The sequence below is a fragment of the Hyperolius riggenbachi genome, chromosome 4, assembly GCF_040937935.1.
Source record: "Hyperolius riggenbachi isolate aHypRig1 chromosome 4, aHypRig1.pri, whole genome shotgun sequence".
NCBI classification, from domain to species: Eukaryota; Metazoa; Chordata; class Amphibia; order Anura; family Hyperoliidae; genus Hyperolius; species Hyperolius riggenbachi.
In genome coordinates this window covers 70,769,299-70,790,293 of record NC_090649.1, presented here as the reverse complement: position 1 = coordinate 70,790,293, position 20,995 = coordinate 70,769,299, and the positions used below count along the sequence as shown (strand labels likewise).

General features: G+C 44.2%; 1 protein-coding gene across 1 annotated transcript in view; it reads left to right on the top strand.

Annotated features, from left to right (window-relative positions):
• TNFRSF21 (TNF receptor superfamily member 21) overlaps positions 1 to 20,995 on the top strand; it is a 142,320-nt gene that overhangs the window by 46,466 nt on the left and 74,859 nt on the right. Inside the window, exons 2-3 of the mRNA XM_068280201.1 lie at positions 5,852 to 6,464; positions 13,147 to 13,572. Of these exons, the coding sequence (XP_068136302.1) occupies positions 5,852 to 6,464; positions 13,147 to 13,572 (1,039 nt within the window). The remainder of the gene's footprint in view (positions 1 to 5,851; positions 6,465 to 13,146; positions 13,573 to 20,995) is intronic.

Sequence of the window (20,995 nt, the reverse complement as noted above, 5' to 3'; positions counted from 1 at the left end):
CACAGAGGACTTCTCATGAGCCTCCCTCCTGGCTGGATTTCTGCTCCGTATCACAGCTGTCACAATCCAACCCTTGAGATTTTCTGATGAACTCCTAACACTCACCTCTTCAGACAAGCATATGTGGTCTGACCTAGTTACACTCTTCAAGCATCAATCCATTTCTGCTCGTTTCTGGCCGCGATCAAACGCTGATCGCCGTTACCTTAGCTACTCTTCTTTTTTTTTTTTTTTCCATTGTGCAGTTAGTTTCTGTTTTAACCGCTTTCTTTACCGACTGTAGGTTCCGAAAGGCAGAGCCCCTCTCAGATGCTCTGTTTAGTGGCTGGATTGTGTACTGGTGAAGGGCTCTGCCTCTGACACAGAAAACATGGGTTTGAATCTTGGCTTTTCCTGCTCAGTAAGCCAGCACCTATTCAGTAAGGAGAACTTGGGCAAGACTCTTTAAAAGACAAGTGAGGCGACAAAATAAAACTATCATTACTTACCTGGGGCTTCTTCCAGCCCTTAAAAGTCACGTGTGTCCCTAAGCCACAGCTCTGGTCTTCTGTCTCCCGCTGGCAGCCTCTAAAGGTTGGTGTCGGCATCTTGTGCGCATGCGCGAACATGCCCACATCATCAGGAGTGTACCCCTGATGACATGGGTGCCTTTGCATGCATGCGCAGAAGATGCAGACCCATCGGTTCTCGGGGATACTTCAGAGGCATGGCATCACACTGGGAGGGGTTTCACCACAATATCAGCCATATAGCCATACGGACCTCCCTGATGATCTATTTGAGAAAAGGTAAAGATTTTTCATGGGAAAAGGGATATTGGCTACTGATTCAAATGAGGTTCAATCCTTGGTTAAAGTTCTTCTTTAAACTTTATTTAAACCACCAAATCACCCTCAAAGTCGTTGCCAAATCTCTTTTGAAATAACGATTTTTCCTATCTATATTAGAGCACAATTGCTTCAGCTTGCAGGCTCACGGATGAGGGTTGAGGGCTTCTTCATAATAAGGGCGCTTTTGGCTTTTTTTAAGCTGCAGCGACTTTCAAAATCGCCCTAAAAGCTCTTCAAGCATCTTCAGCGTTCACATCTGAGCGGTTCGTTTCCGATCCGCTCACCAAAGCGCTGCCTGTACCATTTTTGGGGCGATTTTCCCCAGCGCTTTTAAGAATAAATACATTTGTATTTATTAATTTCCGGGTGAAAGAGTTCACCTCCTGACTTGCGTCAGAAAGTGAAAAAAAAAAAAACCGCTCTGCAAAAGCGCTTTACAAGAAATTGCAACATGCAGGCAAGTGCCGGGAGGCACTTAAAATAATCGCGCACAAAATCGCAAAATGCCTTCAGCACTTGCGATTTTAGATGTGAACAAGGCCTGGCCTGCATTCTTTTTCCCAAAGCGCTGTTGAAATCACTCAGGTGGGGCTCACTCACGTCAAACCAGCATCTTCCATGGTGCAGAACTGCCATAGATAATACCACAAAGATGGCCGCATTCATGTTTCTGAAGGCCCAGGTACATACAGAGGACAGGTGTGTGATTGTATGGGCTGCGTAACACACCTGTTACTGCGGTGTGATGACTCGTGTGTCAGGGAGCGAGTGACTCCGGTTACTGTGCAGCCAGCCTTAGGTCTCAGCTTTCCTGTGTGTACATTTGTGGTAATGAAGGAGTCATCCTCCGCCTCACGTTTTCCAGGAAGGGACACGATCATTCTCCAGCAGAGCGTGGCTGGTGAAAGTGGAGAGGGATTTCTCCACAGCGCTGTACAGTCATCCTCCAGGAACTCTGCTAGTTACTCATCCATATAGTGGAATATTGAGTCAGGCCGTGCCTGCCTCCCTGCTGTCTCATTAACAATAGGGCTGGCCAGAGCAAATAGATGATGTGTGCACTTACCGAAAACACATCCGTATTACTTCCTGGAGAAGCACCATGGCCTTTACGTATAAAGAGCTTCCCCCATGTCACAGATTCCTGTTAAAGAGGAACTTTAACCAAGTATTTAATTTCATCACGGTTAGTAGCTGATACCCCCTTTCCCATGAAAAATCTTTACATTTTCTCTAATAGATAAGCGGGGTAGTCTGTGTGGCTGATATTGTGGTGAGGCAGACAAATGACAGCGCTCAAGGCTGCACCTGAAATGAAAACCAACATAGGCATGCAGAGCCCCTCTGGGGCTAAATACATGCCTTGTATGCAAAACAGATGCAATTATGTACTAATTCTAATCTAAAAGATTTTGAATACAGATTGAAGCGATGAATGCAGCTAGCCACAGGTATACTTACTAGCTGCATTCATCGCTTCAATCTGTATTCAAAATATTTTAGATTAGAATTAGTACATAATTGCATCTGTTTTGCATTCAAAGCATGTATTTAGCCCCAGAGGGGCTCTGCTTGCCTCTGTTGGTTTTCATTTCAGGTGCAGCCTTGAGCGCTGTTATTTGTCTGCCTGCTTAATGAAATGTGTATAGCATTTATGATCAGCAGCACAAGGAAAAATTATGTTTTTAATGTTAGACTAGTGTAAGGTCTTCCCCATGATGGTCTGTCATCGCTGTGAGGAAGTCCAATAGGGAATAATCTGTGCACAAATTATTTACTGAAGCTAACACCCTCCTTTGTTATACCAGTTTGAGTGCTAGTTGTGTAATGTCGTCCAGTTTCTGGAGCTCTGCACATCCATGCAGATAAATCATTCGGATACAGCCTCTGTATGAAAGCGCTGCCATGTCTCCTGCTGATATTGTGGTGAAACCCCTTCCACAGTGTGATGCCATGGTCCTGACAGTTTGCTGTTTCTGAACCTTGTTTCATTGTGGGAAATAAACAGCTGTTTCCAACTGCCAAGCAAGCAGTATCTCCCTCTGTGCATAGAACTCTCAGTAACAAACATTCCGAACAGATCACCTGGCAGGACTAAACATGTCGCTACTAGTGATAAATTCCAGAATGTAAATCCGAGACAGGAAAGATTTTACAATGGGCAAAAGCTGACTAAATGATCTGTAAATTAATATAATAAAAAATAAGAAATGTTATTAATTATGTTTTCACTACAGTTCCTCTTTAAGGTGCCCAGTAAAGAGTACCTCTAGTATAAAAGGCAGAGCCTGACGGGCTTTATCTAATTGATGCAGGATTGGGGGGGGGGGGGGGGGGGGGTCTCAGGCCTGATTGGCCATAAATCAATCAATCAGTCAGGTGAGTGCTCCGCCCCACTCGGATATGTGGCCGTGGCAGTTTTTTCCCCCTAAGCTCTGCCAAGGCTCTGGCCACACCCATTTGCATTGTCACGTCCGGCCCCCAGCTTGGCAGCCACGGCCTAATTGGAGTCTGCCGAGCCAGGGACAGGCCACGGTAATGCAGGCGGAAGTTTCCCAAGGGCTTTAGAAGACTTCTGGAACATGGCTGCGACTGCATTGCTGAGGAGGGAGGCCGAGTGCCACCTCAGATGAGTAATTAACCTGAAGACACACACACACACACACACACACACACACACACACACACACACACACACACACACACACACACACACACACCAAATCCTGCATCATGAAGATGGACTGACCTGACAGGGAGGTACTCTTTAACGGTACAATATTTTCCTGTTGTACAGAAAACCATGCAGTAGGTGGGGGAAATCAATGTAAAATGATTCTATAATCTATTGGAATAGGAGTACAGATTTTTTTTTTCCATCGAAATTTTGGATTTTTATGATCCTATCTGAAGATAGAAAGTTCCCTAACTGACCTGTTTATAGAAACAACCGATCGTGACCTTCTGATGACTTACGATCCAGAAAATCTGATCGAATGATTGCATCTGAGGAAAATATTGTACTGTTAATGGGCACTTGTAGAATAAATCTCTGGGCGATGATAAACCCTTCATCACAGCCCATTAACCTAGTCTTGGGATTTACTGCACACATCTTATGTTACCCTGACGGAGCACCGAGTATAGTGGCGAAACGTGTTGGACAAGGGGTTGTGCTCATGCACAACATGATAGTGTAGTTGTGAGTATGTATAACTTGCTTTACTTGTCAGCCCTTAAGATGGGAGAGAAAGCTAAGGGGGGTTGGGGAAATGTAAGTGTAGTTGGGGAAGTGTAGGTGTAATTGGGACACTTACCCTCATGCGTAGCTCTGACCAGTGTTACTGCATGTGCACAGTGTTTTACTTACAATTCTTAGCAACGTGACATCTGCGGTATACGACTATGCACCCGTGGCTTTCTTCTCCTGGCCACACTGCTGTCTGTGTTTATATATTGGCAGCGTCTTTGTTTAAATGTTGGCAGCCACAGTGAGAATAATATCCGGTTCCTTGATATTTAGTATCGGCTTTGGTGAGAAGAGAGGCAGCTTTCTCTTGTTCATGTTTTTGTGGAGGGACTCTGAGACTGGTGCACTTTCGATTGAACTTATTACTGTTCACGGTATGTATTCAAAACAAAATTCTGCACCTGGAGTAACATGTGACATGACGAGGTGAAGTATAACTACATATAATACTAGCTCTAGTCAATAATTCTCTGAAGTCCCTTTCTGTTTTCAAGTACAGCAAGTATGAAAAAAAATGAATTGTTATCTATGCAAAAAGAGCTTTTCGACAGCTTGTCAAATTGTCTGGTTTCCTGAATAGTAAATATAGGTTAAAACATCAGAGTAACGGTGAGACAATGCTTCTAATGAGATTTAATTGTAGTAGAAACAACTGTAACAGTCTTCTCCAACCTTAAAGAGACTCTGTAACAAATTTCTCAGCCTTAGTTCTTCTATCCTATAAGTTCCTATGCCTGTTCTAATGTGCTCTGGCTTACTGCAGCCTTTCCTAATTGCACTGTCTCTGTAATAAATCTTATCTCCTTTCCTCTGCCGTGTCTGTGGGGCTAAGGCTTGAATGTGTGGAATGTGCAGGGATGCTTGTGATTGGATAGAAGTGATACACACCCTCTGCAGGCCCCCTGCACACTCTGTATGAGTCACACACTCTGCTTATGTGAGCCTATCAGAAGCTGGTTAGTTTGTTTGTAAACACTGCCTAAAACTGTTAATTACAAGATAGGATTGCAGCAGAGAGTGGCAGAAACAGCACAGAGGGGCACAGGAGAAAATAAGGAATAGAATGGTATGCTTTTTAGTGTAAGAATATTAGAGGACAGATTCTCTTTAAATATTATCCATTAAACTGAAAGTAAATATGAGACGCAAAGCTATGTTACTAATGTTCTATTTAAGAATCTGGAGGGCTTTGTTAAGGGATGTTTAGGAACACCTGACAAAGGTACCATCAGACGCCATTTGTAGAATATCGGTAATGGCACATTAGTGATATTTTCACCATCAACTATGCCCCATTACCCAGATTGATAAGCATTTTATACATGTATGCTCAAGAACAACCAGTACTATATATACAACTTTAATCAGTTAGATTAATTGGACTTCTCTTTTTGATCATATTTGATGATCCATCTTTGATGGATTTATATGTGTATATAGATTTATATATAGTGCCAGTTTGAGACAGTCTGCAAATCAGTGTTAAGCTTACTGATTGAACTGAGTATTATATTATTATGCAATATGGTACCTTCCTGTCCAGCTTATTCAGGGGAGGGGGGAAGTGGAATTCTGAATTTTAATCAAATGACATTACTTTGGTTTAAAGGCAAGTTGGATAACTCATAAGTCAATAAGTAGTTGAGGGTCAGGATTTTCATTTTATGAAAACTTAGGTCTGCTTTCACGGCCACACCCACACAACATCATTCAGTTTTTAATCTGCATTGAATGGATGGAAGTTTATTTGGTGATTTCTCCTTTCTTTCAGGTAATACTTTGCTATCTGGTATCAGCAGGAGCCGAAACCACAGCACGGTTATCCAACAAGACAAGAACTCGGCCCTCTGGGACATATAATTACACCAATCCTAGGACAAACGTGACTTCGGTCTGTGACAAATGCCCAGCGGGCACCTATGTTTCCCAGCACTGTACTGAATCCGACGTCCGGGTGTGTACCCCATGCCTCAATGACACCTTCACAAAACACGAGAATGGGAACGAAAGGTGCCACCCTTGCAGTCCACCATGCGAGAAGCCCATGTACACAAAAACAAACTGTTCTGTCTTGTTTGATCGGGAGTGCTTATGCCCGTCTACCATGTACCTCGTCAACGGCTCTTGTGCCAACCACACGGTATGCCCGGTAGGGTGGGGCGTGAGGAGGAAGGGAACGGAGACAGAAAATGTGAAATGTAAGATGTGCACAGGTCATACTTATTCTGATGTGCCTTCCAGTACTATGAAATGTAAGCCCCACACCAACTGCTCTGTCCTGGGCCTGGTGGTTGCCAAGTCTGGCACAAGCGAGCGGGACAACGAATGCGGACCTTCTGCTTCTACAGACCTCTACTCTCCATACTCTCCACCTGTTGAATATGGTAAGTTTGCCTTCTAGACTGCTATTGAAATGTTACTCCAGTCACCAAATGGGATGACCTAGCGATCAGTGTCACCAGTCATGGTTAAACAAAAATTCTCTTAACATGCAAGTCTCCACCAACCCAGGGAGATGAATAAAGGTGGCCATACACTGGTCAATCTTTTTTACTTTTATCGATTTTTATAACCAATAAATGAATCGAATAATCAAAAATCGAGTTGTCATTTTGATGTAGAATCTATTCTTATCGACCGGATATTCGAACCAATTCTTAAAATGAATGGATCGAGTATGTCGGGTTATTTCAATCGCTAGAACAAGAAATGAAAGAATTTCATTATGTATTGCAAATGTCCCGGTGGTGTGAATTACTATTCCCACTCCAGGTTGCCGTGGATAGTGGGGTAAATATGTAATTTGTCTGCCAGCTGTTGCTGGCGACCGAATTACGCTGTTTTTATAGTAATTTAGGCTCCATCTTTGGATGACGCCTAAATTACTGTCTTAGTGCTGCTTTAGCTGTAATTCCTGTTACAGGCTATGGCGGCGGCGTACTCCCCGGTGCTGTTTTTAGCTACTTTGTTAAAAGAAACCTGAACTGAGAGGCACATGGAGGCTGCCATATTTCCTTTAAACAATACCACTTGCCTGGCAGTCCGGCTGATTTGTTTGGCATCAGTAGTATCTTCTAAATGACACGCCTAATACAAGCATGAGGCTAATCCAGTTAGACTTTAGTCAAAAACATTTGATCTGCTTGCTTGTTCTCAGTCAATGGCTGAAAGTGTCAGAGGCAGAGGTTCAGCAGACATTCAGGCAACTTGAATTGTTTAAAAGGAAGTAAATATGTCTGCCTCCATATTCCTCTCCCTTCACATGCGGATCAAAGTTCAAAAGGTGTTTTTTAGGATTTAGGTCAGGTGAGTGTGGGGGTCAGTCAATGGTATCAATTCCTTAAGCCTCCAGAAACCGCACAACATACTCTTGCCACATAGGGCCATTATCACGCACCAGGAGGAAGCAAAGACCTTCTTCACCAGCATTGGGTCTGACGTTGGGTCCAAAGGTCTCATCCCGATACCTAATGGTAGTCAAGGTGCAGTTGTCTTGCATGTGAAGGCCTGTGCGTCCCTCCATGGAGATGTCTCCGCAGACCACCACTGTCCCACCACCAAACTTGTCATGCTGAACAATGGTACATGCAAGATGATGTTCTTCACTGCTTCTCCGGACCCCTCACGTTGTGCTCATGGTGAACCTGCTCTCATTTGAAAAGCACAGTGTGCCAGTGTGGTCCTGCCAATTTGGGTACTCCATGGAAAATGCCAGTTGAGCTTCATGGTGCTGAGCAGTGAGGCCACACTCATTCAAAGTCTGTTTCAGATTTTTTAGGTCAGAGACATTTATGCTACAATACACACTTGAGATAAAAGTCTTTGGAAAAGGCAAGATCACAGACCAATTTTACCCCATTCCATGTAGTATGAGAGCCATACTCTACACAGTCTATTCTATGGAGCTGCACTCCCCATCAGATAAACATCTTTGCAAGATGCTGCACACAAAGATGCTGTACACATTCAAAAGATCATTATCTGCAAAAGATCCATTCCTGCAAAATGCATTCATAGTCTATGATATCTGCAGATCCTCATACACACCTTGTTTAACAGACTTCATCTGCAGATCTGAAAATCCATCCTGGTGGATCTGATCTGCAGATGATTGTCTGTTAAACAAGGTGTGTATGATGATCTGCAAAGACTTTTATCTCAAGTGTGTATGTAGCATTACTCTAATGGTCTGCTTGAGGTTATTGTGTAGGGATCTGGCAATAGTCACTCTGTTCCTCCTTGCCCTGATGGGTTAACTGCTTATTGTTCCAGGACATGGATTCTACGTCCTAATTAGTCTTGCTGTAGGTTTTAGAAAGTAAAATCTACATCCCCCATTAAAAATTGCCACCACTTGTGTGCGCCCCCTGCACAGGCAGATGATAGCTAGGGTAGAAGTTTGGGGCTTCAATGCTCTACAGATGTATTGCTCCGCCGTTGCCCAACGATGAATCTCTACATGCTCGGCTAGTAATAAAATAGGACATATGGGGTATCATTTTAACCGGGAAGGGCCAATTAGTTCAGATTGATTGTGGGATGTGTCATGTGAAAATTAAGAAGGGGGAAAAACGAAATGGGTATTTTCTGCATTTACACCTAATTTTTCTCCAAAACATGACAATAAAATAAAATGGTTTTTGGGAAAAAATATTGCCCAAAGAAAGCCTAGATTGTACTGAAAAAAATGTATATCACTAAGATGGTATAAGTAATTAAAAAGTTACAGCTGTATCAAAGCGACACAGCTAAAGTGTCAAAAATGTCAGGAACCTTAAGGGGTAAAACATGTGGAATATGAACCAGTTAAGGACCTTCTTTGGCCCTGTCCATCCCTCCTAAAGAGAGAACTGTGTAGCCTCCTGGAATCTCCTCGATGACCTCCAGACTGTGCTGGGAGACAGAACAAACCATCTGGTAATGGCTCATATTTATGTGTCTTCCCGGAGTAGCTGAACTACCTGAATAACCTCTGTAGGGTTCAGGTGTTGCCTCATGCTACCACTATCAATGAAAATTCAGCGTCATTTTGAGTTTTTGCTGACTGTGGTTGATGAAGGGAACCCCATGCAGCCCCAAAACACTTCCCATGCAGGAGGAGCAACCATCGTATTTTTCGGACTATAAGCCGCTCCTGACTATTGGATGCACCTAAGTTTAGAGGACAAAAACCAGGTGAAAAATATATATACTAAACCTGGTGCATCCATGGTGAAGGGGCATCTTGTGGATTATCCCCCCTTGTAGCTCTTGTGTCTCGCTGTGTCCTCCTCTATCCCCCTTATATCCTCCTGTGTCCCCCATGTTTCTGTCTCTGTCCTGCTTGTGTCCTCCTCTATGCCCCTTTTGTGTTCCCCTTGTATCCTCCTCTATGCCCCTTTGTGTCCTCCATTTGTCTCCCTGTGTCCTCCTCTGCATGGGCACAGTACAGGGGGTCACCAACATTCCGGTGGATTGGAGGTTTATATTGGCAGGCGTTTGCAAGCCAGGAACTCCCTGCATTTGGACTATTAAAGGGATTCTGAGCACCTCTCATGGGCATGCCTTTAAGACTCCAACCAGTACTTCAAAATACTTAAAAATGCATACCTTTCTGCAGCTTGTGCTCTCCTCTTTCATTTGATGCCTGAATAGCCATTGTACACCAAATCGTTTTCATTCGATTTCAGTTTAAAATCTGCGGCTGCCATCTTGGCTATGTTATAACTTCCAGGTCACCCCTGTCTTCTCTGTTAGAGAAGTGCATCACTGAATGAAGCAGGAAGAGGAAGTGACACGCATGGCCATTGCAAGAGGCTTCTCCAGAGGGGTCATAGCACGACTTTGTTGGAAGTCATCTGTGTTAAAGGCATGCCCATGAGAGGTGTTCGGAGTCACTTTAAGACGCACTGACTTATTCCCCCACTTTTGTGGGAGAAAAAGTGAGTATTCTAATCCAAAAAATACAGTAATAAATATTGCAGCTTTAGGAGTGTGCATATCTTTATTTAACTGAACTAGTATTTCACCTCCTTGCTGAAACTTTCTGCCTTTTATAGGTGTGCAGACTGCAGATATTCTATTGACTTTAGTTTCTGTCAGTGTGTACATAGCAGCACTGTGTTTATCAAGAAGCAGACTCAGGAAGGGACGCATTAAAGGTTGAATATGAGGTAATCCTGGGAGGAGCAATGTTTGCTGCTGATCAATGAATCAATAGATCTGTTGTTTAATCATTTACATTTAGATTTAACATTCATATTGATTGTGCAGAGGGTGAAGTGTATGAGAACTGTAACGAGACTGGTCAGCTTTGAAATGACATAACCTGTGATTACATGTAATTCTTGCCATTAGATCCTTCAGCTGTCTTCAGAGTTCTGCAGATATCTCATATGCTATGTCTAACATACCATGCAAAACTGCTGAAAGAGCAGGTCAGATTCCCTACCCCGCCCCACTACTACCACCTGATTAACAGGATAGTACCTCCCAAGGTTTACAAGTAGAGAAATAAGCCTGAGTTTGCTTAAAGTGTACCAGAGCTGATTAACCACCCTGGCGTTCTGATTAAATCGCCAGGGTGGCTGCGGGAGGGTTTTTTTTAAATAAAAAAAAAACTATTTCATGCAGCCAACTGAAAGTTGGCTGCATGAAAGCCCACTAGAGGGCGCTCCGGAGGCGATCTTCCGATCGCCTCCGGCGCCCAGAATAAACAAGGAAGGCCGCAATGAGCGGCCTTCCTTGTTTTGCTTATATCGTCGCCATAGCGACGAGCGGAGTGACGTCATCGACGTCAGCCGACGTCCTGACGTCAGCCGCCTCCGATCCAGCCCTTAGCGCTGGCCGGAACTTTTTGTTCCGGCTACGCTGGGCTCAGGCGGCTAGGGGGGCCCTCTTTCGCCGCTGCTCGCGGCGAATCGCCGCAGAGCGGCGGCGATCAGGCAGCACACGCGGCTGGCAAAGTGCCGGCTGCGTGTGCTGCTTTTTATTTCGTTAAAATCGGCCCAGCAGGGCCTGAGCGGCAGCCGCTGGCGGTGTTGGACGAGCTGAGCTCGTCCAGACCGCTCAGCTGGTTAGAAAATGTTTTATACATACCTGGGGCTTGCTCCAGCCCCAATACGCACGGATCGCTCCCACGCCGCCCTCCGCTGTCTGCAGCTACAATAACGGGCCCCGTCACGGACATCATCGGAGCCAGTCTAGGCAAGAGAAGTGCACCCTCTATGTATCTCTAATCAGCTCTGGTTTTCTTTAACCTCCTTGGCGGTAACCCCGTGTGTGACACGGGGTAAGCCGCCGGAGGGTGCCGCTCAGGCCCTGCTGGGCCGATTTTCATAATTTTTGCTTTGCTGGACGCAGCTAGCACTTTGCTAGCTGCGCCAGCACTCTGATCGCCGCCGGCCCCTGCCCGATCGCCGCTATCTGCTGCGGCGCGGGCCCCCCCCCCCCCCTCCAGACCCCAGCGCTGCCTGGCCAATCAGTGCCAGGCAGCGCCGAGGGGTGGCCCGGGACTCCCAATGACGTCCCGACGTCAGTGACGTCGGTGACGTCATCCCGCCCCGTCGCCATGGCGACGGGGGAAGCCCTCCAGGAAATCCCGTTCTATGAACGGGATTTCCTGATCGGAGATCGCCGAAGGCGATCGAAGCGGGCGGGGGGATGCCGCTCAGCAGCGGCTATCATGTAGCGAGCCCTCGGCTCGCTACATGATAAAAAAAAAAAAAAATTTTTTTAAAAACTGCTGCGCTCCCTCCTGGCGGTATTTTTCATACCGCCAAGGAGGTTAAGTGATTGCGATTTTGCAAAGCATTTTTCAGAACGATTTTTAAGGATTGTGTTGTTTTTTTGTTTTGTTTTGTTTTTGCACGTTGCTTTAGGGAAGTTAGCTCTAAAAATGGTACAAGCAGCACGGTTTTAATTCTCGAAAAAATGAAACGCTGCTGTTAGAAGTTGAACACCCTCATAGGGTCACAATGCTCTAGCTCTTTGCCTATCGCTGACAATCAGAGCGCAATCGCTCACAGTTTGAATCGGCTCTAAAAGAAATCCCTGTTACTAAAAAGCAACACCGAATATAAAGAAGGCAAAGTTATATTGTTTATAACATATCCTTTAAGTACGTAGCGTATTCAGATTTTTGGTCTCTTTTAGTCCGCTATACTTTCCTAGTAGTTTTGTGTCACCCAAAACTGCCTTGGTTTTCTGTTGTCCTGGTTCAAGACCCTCTCCCCACATATGAATCCCTGCCATGCACTGATGAGAATCAAAAGTCCGAAACAGGCTGTCTGCATGTTGGGTTGATGTGGCTGTGTAAAATGTACAAGCTATAGTCTTACTGTACACCAGCAGTTCTGTATGTAAGCCTGGCTTCAGGGGCATAAAGAGATAAATTGCATATTCATTAGTGGTGCATTGTGGGTAACCACAGTTACACACTTAAATCTGTATTATCGCAAATCCCTTCTGTTGTAAGAAGGCAAACTACACTTAGCGATGCTTTTTAGTAGGAGGGCTTTTCGGTCTCTTTTAGTCCCCTACACATTCCTAGTAGTTTTGGGTCACCCCAAGCTGCTTTGGTTTTATGTTTTATATAGTAATATAAATAGTGTTCCATGGATAGGCTCAGCAAATGAAACAGAGACTTTCACCCTAGCTTACAGTGAGGCCATGATTCTCTATTACCTGGAAGTTCCCTTTAAAGAAATCTTTTCATCACACGTTGCTTCACAAAGACCTTTTCATACACTTTTTCCTGCCATTTGCTTCTGATTTCCCTAATTTGCCCTGCGGCAGGTGTGTGCGGTTTTCCAAGGCCCGGTGTAAGACGACGTGGGCTGCCAAAGCAAATATGTGAGATCATGAGCAACTCAGACTCTGCTTCTATGAGTTCTGATCCATGCTAACATTTACGAGTTTCTGCTTTGACTCTTGAGTTTAAATAAGAAACTTTGAGGTTGGCATTGGTCTTGATTCCACCCCTCGATTCCATCTCCAGACTCCAAACTAGACATCAGTCTACAGCTTTGTTAATGGTCTTAGGTCTTTCTACGACGACTAACTAATGTCCTCTCTCTCGTGTTTCAGAGCCGACAGATGTTTACAACGAAACTGAGAAGAATGAAACAAAATACTTGAACATGACGGATGAAGGAGACCATCAAAGACCTCAAGACGGGAAGCATTCACAGTTCCCAGGAGGGTCCCAACAGCCAGGAGCCGGGAGGGGTGGAGAGGGGCCCAAGAGCACTGTCTTTAAGACCACTAAAAGGGGACCTCCTCGCCAGGTCCCGCACCATTTTGACATCAATGAGCACTTACCTTGGATGATTGTACTCTTTTTGCTGCTCGTACTTGTGATCATAGTAGTTTGTAGCGTCAGAAAGAGCTCACGCACACTTAAAAAAGGACCAAAGCAGGATCCCAGTTCTATTGTGGAGAAAGCCGGCTTCAAGAAGTCCACCGCCTTGACCCAGAACAGAGAGAAATGGATCTACTACTGTAATGGACACGGTAAGTCAGATCTCTACAGGTGTTCCTCAATGTCTAAACACTAGAGGAAGGAAAGTGTGGTGTACATAGCAACCAAAGGTTTTACTTGTGTATTTTGAGCTGCCTATAAAAACAAAACAAAAAAACAATGGACAGCCAGAATTGCTTTGGGCAACAGACACCTTTGCCCCTCAAGTTTTTATTGTGTCTTTACAGTGTGTTTTATTTTAGACATATAAGACTTTATGGGTTTTGTTTACTAAGTTATGAGTTTTGTTTACTAAGGTTGGAGAACACAGTGCACTATGAGTAATCCAGCAGATATTGACTTCATCAGTGTACTTACACTTTATGTATTCTTAAAATAGGTTTACTGATCAATAATTTCAATGTACTTGTACTGCGGATTTTGCTTATCTTCTAAAATACATCCTCATCTCCTGCTGCAGTTTATATTGCAAAATGAGTGAGCAGCAATCTGTTTTCTGGGCTGAGTGTTTGTAGATGTTTTCAGCACTTGAAGAGAGGTATAATTATGAGTGTCCAGAGAAGCAGTGCAGAAGGACACAGGCAAATTGTCTAAGTGGAGATTAGCTCACACAGTACTTTGTTTACTGTGAGTATAAGTAAAAGTCGTATACTCTGGGATTGTCATGCCTATATCTTTAAAGTATCTTTAAAGTAGGTGAGAAAAATTAAGCATGTAAATTGCATTAATAATCAGGACCTCATTTTAAGTTACTTTATCACACTTAATCGACTCTTTAAAAATTGTGTTAAGTTGGGTGGCAAAAGTTGGCATGCCTGACCTGGATCAGATTATAGTGAAAGTTACTAGTCAGCTGAGATTGTCCAGAGTTACTGCCCCTGACTATGAAGCATGAGGTCATGAGTTTTACTCTTGGATCAGAGGGAAAAAAAGTTCCTGAAACGTTTGAAAGTCGGTAGCTGTAGGATTACAGTCTTGTTCTGTACTTTCAGTGAGAGCTTTTTTCAGTAACTAAATCCAGACTATCTTGAATTTATCATAGATAAGTTCTTACTTTCTGAACATGACTGCTTTCACACAAAGGCTAGTTTATTAACCTTGCTGACCTTTCAGCAGCCCACATTATTAGCTGATATAACCCAGAGGTTGGGTTTGAGATTTTTGTCATGTGAATGTGTGCTGGTCTCTGATTATCACCTGGACTGCCAGGCCCCAGTCTTAAAGCGGATTGGGCAGCGCTCCCTGTCCACCTATTTATCAGGGTGGTATGGAAGAATAGATTGCACTGTGCCCATAAAACACGCCTCTTTCACCCTTCTGGCCCCGCCCTTGTATCCTATTTACCTCCTTCTCTGCCTCTCAGATCTCACACATGTGCGCCTGCGCCGCTTCACTACAGTCCTCAGCAGCGAGATCTGGGAGGCGGTAACAGGATAGGGCGGGCCAGACGGGTGGAAGAGGCGTGTTTATGGGCACAGCCCAATCTCTTTTTTACATACCCTGGGTGTCCCAGACCTTGCAGCGTGAGTGATGAGCTCTCCCCAGCATATGCGGCGACCACCGACTCTCCAGCACCCGTTAATCATCAGCATGTCCCATATGCGCATCACGTATCAGTATCATGTATCACCCGGCATCAATGACACCCGACGTATAAAACGACCCCTGACTTTTCAGAAGATTTTCAAGGATTAAAAAGTAGTCTTATACGCCAGAATATACAGTGCTTTAATGCAGGTTGTATTAATGATATGCCTCAGCGCCGTCTCCTCACGCATTCTCCCTCCAGTCTTCAGGAGTCCGCTCCCCCCTCATCCGATATGATTTGTAGTGTAATGTTAATTAGTGTGGTGTGATCACAGCAGCCAACTCGCTGTTTTATAATTCATGAATCCTAATGGAATTCCGGGAATGACACTATGACATCACCAGGTAATTCAAGTCACACTTTAACAGGAAAATTCCCCTCCTTGTGCAACACCATAATCACTGTGTTGGCTTTCCTCACCGCCCACTGACTGCCGCGTGTGAGATTTGTTTCAGGTTAATATAGCACCCGCTTCCTGCTGTTAAACGGAGCTGAAGTCATGGAGATATAATTAGGTGATTCATGAACTCACCGCTTTATATCTTTCATAAAAACGGAATCTGGAGAATTTGTCGTTTAATCTCCTTATTTAACCCTTTAGCAGCCAATTTATTTAGAAGCTTGCAAGTGCTCCAGGCCAATTTATTTTACCACATTTTTTTTTCTTATTTGTTACAGTTGCATGCTGCTAAATCATACTGCTGTAATGTATTTATGGCCACTTGTCACTACGGGGCAGTGTGAGGCAATAACAGAGGACTTCTGCGTTCAGTTTCTATATTTTCTGCTAGTAGAGAGAGATCAAAGCATTCCAAGAATTTACAGCACTAGTTCTGCCGACTGGGGCCAAAAGCAGCACTTATCTCACACAAGATTACTTTATTGAAGCTGGTAATGGATTAAAGTAAACCTGCCACTTTATTCACCAAAAAATGAAAGATCGTATGCTTTGTGCTAAAACTGTAATTCTTGTTTTAATACAAGAAGCCAGCGCATTTATATTTGTAAATGAGTAAAATTCCATGTCCTTTCTAGAAATAACTAATCAATCAGCTTCTGCTTTCTGAAGTAAAGGTTTTTCCTCTCCTTCCTTCGCTATTTCCATTGGCTACTTAGAAGATCATGTGATACCTCTCATAATTCTACTTCCCAATAAAGCTTTGTGTACTGTATGCACAAAGTAATAACACATGCAAAATCACAAATGCATGCATGATTTTATGAATGTGTGTGTATTCATTTATGTACAATGAATGGTGCTCTGCAGAAATATGCACAAATGCCCCTGGACAAATAACATACGTAGGTTGAATCGATTATATTCGATCTGATTCGAAATTGTTTTTCTGATCGATTTTGTATAGAAGGATTGGAAAATCTAGCAGAAAAACGATCAGAAATCAGATCGGACCTTTCAGAAATAATTGTTCCGACCCATGTGACAGGAAGTGGCATGGTGTGTAGCAGGCATTAGACCGTTTTCCTTTTTAGTTAGCATATTGCGCATATCTGATTTGGCATTTGATATGGAAGTGTCTGAAAGCCATTGACGGTTGTAGGGTGATCACATGGTGAAGGAGCTCATGTTATCCTTACAGGGTGAGTTGGGTAAATTCATGCTTTACACAAATCTCTGATGTGTTAGGCTTTCTTTGTGTCTTATTGATTGTATGTGACGCACATTGTCACCACTTGGCCTATTTGTACTCCTTTCTCTTATGCGTTTCAGTGGCGAGATCTCCCAGCTTGTGATGTCAGCTCTGCCCTCCTTAGCTCAGCCGCCAAGTCTCCGCTCTTTTCTCTCCTGCTTACCTAGTCAAGTAACCTCAATGAAAAGTCCATGTAGAGGGTAGAGCAACCCTTTTTATCAGGGCTGTGGAGTCGGAGTCGTGGAGTCGGGCAATTTTGGGTGCCTGGAGTCGGAGTCGGGAAAAAATGCACCGACTCCGACTCCTAATGAATTTGTAACTGTAATTAAAATAGAAAATATGATAAAATGTTCTATTTCTCAGATAATAGTCATTAAAAATAATGTATATATACAGTAATAGCTGTGCTTAGTCCACAAAAATGAAATAAACCAATCAAAATGAGTTACTTGTGCTGCTTCAATAAAGCAGTCCCCGTATTTTTAAGGTCAGATATACATATCTGATTGTGACTGTATATATGATGTGTACACAGGAATCTCATATATACTAAATAACATCTATGCTGTAAGAATAAAGCCTGATGTGTAGCTGTGTCACTAATAGAGATGGTCAACGAGATGAAAATAATTCTGCATTGATGCTGATTTATGCAAATGTATGCACTCTCTTTGCTCATGAAATCAAATAATTTGATATGTTGTTAAAATTTGGTTTGGTGACTACAAATTAAAGGGTAACTGAGACGGATGAAAAGTAAAGTTTTATACATACCTGGGGCTTCCTCCAGCCCCCTTCAGGCTAATCAGTCCCTCGCTGTCCTCCACCACCCGGATCTTCTGCTATGAGTCCTGGTACTTCAGCCAGTCAGCGCTGTCCGGCTGCATGCCGCTCCCACAGCCAGGAACATTCTGCACCTGCGCAATAGTGCTGCACAGGTGTAGTATGCTCCTGGTGGCGGAGTGTGTGCATACGCGCTACGCCCGACTGGCTCAAGTACCAGGACTCATAGCAGAAGATCCAGGTGGCGGAGGAGGATAACGAGGGACTGATTATCCTGAAGGCGGCTGGAGGAAGCCCCAGGTATGTATAAAACTTTAATTTCATCTGTCTCAGGTTTACTTTGTTACACAGTAGTACTATACTCTACATATGCACTCCCCACAGAGCTGCAGGGAATCCACTGAGAATGCTGTGCACATTGAACACAGAGGCGTTGTCTGTTTACAATCTCCTCATTCCCCTGCAGAGTACCTGCACATCATTCTTACATGTACCCACACTTACATTGCCTAGGGCCTGATAGATGTTCTTTGTTCTGGTTTGTACCTTTTACAAGTACTCTTACCAAGGACTAGTTTTAGTCTAAAGGGAATAAATATAGTAGTCTACATATCCTTCTCACTTCAGTTGTCTTGTAAAATTCCTAAGCATTGGCAGTTAAGAGACGAATTTCATGTTACATACTTTTAATCAACAAAATTGTAATATGCAAATTAGAGGAGTCGGAGTTGAGGAGTCGGAGTCGGTGGAATCCTAAACTGAGGAGTCGGAGTCGGTGGATTTTTGGACCGACTCCACAGCCCTGCTTTTTATAATATCCACATCAGTTGGGTGTGTGCGGATCAGCCTCCAGCAGCTTCCCTAGTCGTTACATAAGGTGGTGCAATCCAAGAACAGACACCCATATAGCATCAAATATATCCATGAACCCCTATAGAATGCTATTAAGTGTATTAGGGACTTATTCCTCAAAACAGATTACCAATTGTGGACCCTATGCTTACAACCCCCTAGAGACCAGGCTATTTTTTGCTATTTAGGCCACTACTGCTTTAAGGCCTCGCTGCAGGGCCGTACAACTCGGCACACAAGTGATTAATTCCCTTTCCCCACCAACAGAGCTTTCTGTTGGTGGGCTTTGATTGCTCCCCCAATGTTTTTGTTTTTCTATAAATATTTATTTCCTTTTTTAAAAAAATAAATTTTACTATTTTTCTTTTTGTAAACCCCGCCCTCCCTCCTCCCCCCCCCCCCCCGCCAGCCAATAAGCGCGATCGGCTGTCATTGGCTTCAGCCTATGACCGCAGATTGCTTCCCTGCCTCTGTGTCACACGGCTGTCCCCAGTACAGCACTGCCATAGATCGCATCACTGTACACTGTAAATTGACAGCGATCACCACTGGAAGACTGATAGAGTGGTGCTCGCAATCTCCTGCAAAACCCCGCCCCAGGACTTGACGCCAGTTGTCATCAGGTGGTCATGGAGCTGCCGCTGCGATCACGCCCATCGGCGTGACGCGGGCGTAGTGGGGTTAAACCAAAGAAGCAGTGAGACATGGATCATGCCCCAATTTTACAAGCACTGTGCCCCCTCCTTTATACTGTTCCATGGTGTCTAGTGCCACCCCCACCCCCCATACAGTTCCCCAACCCCAGTGTCTTCTCTGGTAGTCTAAAGCCCCCCATATAGCTTTCATGGTAGTATAGTGTCGTCCCTCCAATATATATGGCTTGCCTAGTAGCCCCCCAACCCTATATGCCTTCCGGTGTGCCATAATGTCCCCCATGGTAGTCTAGTAGCCTCACCCGGTCCCCATCAGCTCTATGGTGGTCTAGTCGGTGTTTACCTCATGTCTCCTACATGCACTCCCCCTTGTGTCCTATGCTGCCTCCTTTTACTGGGCAATCTCTGCATGGTGACATAAACTGGTGCCAGCAAAAACAGAAGTGGAGGAGCACCCATGCAAGAGGATGTGGGGTGTGCCGTAGCTTTAAGATCACTGTACCGATGATCAAAAGATGCAGATCCAAGCGAAGCAGGCACCACCTTCAGTAATTCAGTAGCTCTTTATTAGAAAAGTCATAAAAAATGACAAGTCATTGATATCATATGGCTTCTGGCTTTGAAAAAGAGCGACTGAGATTGAAACAGCGGGCTGTCAGCCGCTACAGCCATTTTTATCGATGTCAATTTTTTATGACTTTTCTAATAAAGAGCTACTGAATTACTGAAGGTGGTGCCTGCTTCGCTTGGATCATAACCTGGTGCCATGCAGAACAGGAAGTAGTGTGCGGCTGGCTGGTGCTGAGGAAGACTCCGGGATCAGGTGAGATTGCACTTTTTTTCTGCAACAGGGGGACACAGGAGTTGGGCCATAGAGTTGGAGGAATAAAGTCAAGACCCCCTTCCTGCAACCCCAGACTCACCAACGCTAATAGGCTGGCCCAGTAAAAGGAGACAGCCTGGGACACGAGGGGGTACGTGGGACCATGCCTTCCAACCCGGGACAGTCTCTGCAAAATCGGGACGGTAGGGAGGCATGCGAATGTTGGAGAACAGACCATTGCTGACTGCCACAACTGCATGGTTCTACTCCCTGTCTCAACTTGTCCCAAGCAAAGTGCTAGTGCTCCTGCCTGCTAGCATTTAGCAGCTACTGAGGCAATAACTGCTTAGTGGATAGACCTTTCACCTTTACCCCCCTCACCCTAGCAATGGAATTTTAGTGGGCTGTCTAAAAGACCATCTCATCTGTTGTCCATGGTGGTTTACATTATAAAGTCTGTTTCTGAATAATCTCACCCATCTTTCTGTGAAAATGTTACTATTTTCGAACCTGAAACTGAAGTGGGCAAACTATAAAAGGTGTATCCAGCCTGTCCCGTGCAGTTACCACGGGAACAGCAGCCAGTGATGCAAGGCAGAGACTTCATCATTTATCATATAAAAAAAGCAATGCTGTACCGAAATCGTTTTGAAAAAGTACATTAATTAAAGGTCTGCCCAGACAAAATAGGACTAGTGACAGACAGAAAGACTGGTATGATTTAATGGCGATTAGCTGTGGTTGTTAGCTGCATTAGGCCATATGGTGTTTAGGACCTTTACCTCTTCTGTGGCATCCTATTCATTCAGGAATGTCCACATGGCCCAGAATCACTAGATGGTCATGGCTTCTAAATGCTTTCAGTATTCGCCAGCCCTTGTAGTCCTCAAATGTAACCTTTAAAGTGGATATGAACTCCTGCACAGGACAGAAGGAAAATATAGAGAAATGCACCCTGTATGTATTTAGAGAGTTTAGTCTGTCTAATTCCCCCTCATCTGTGACTAATTGCCACTGTAATTTGATCTCTTCAGCTGTCAGCTCAGGAATCTCCTCTGCCATGGCAGAACTGCTAATTTGTAAACACAGGATGTTAAAAGACCACTG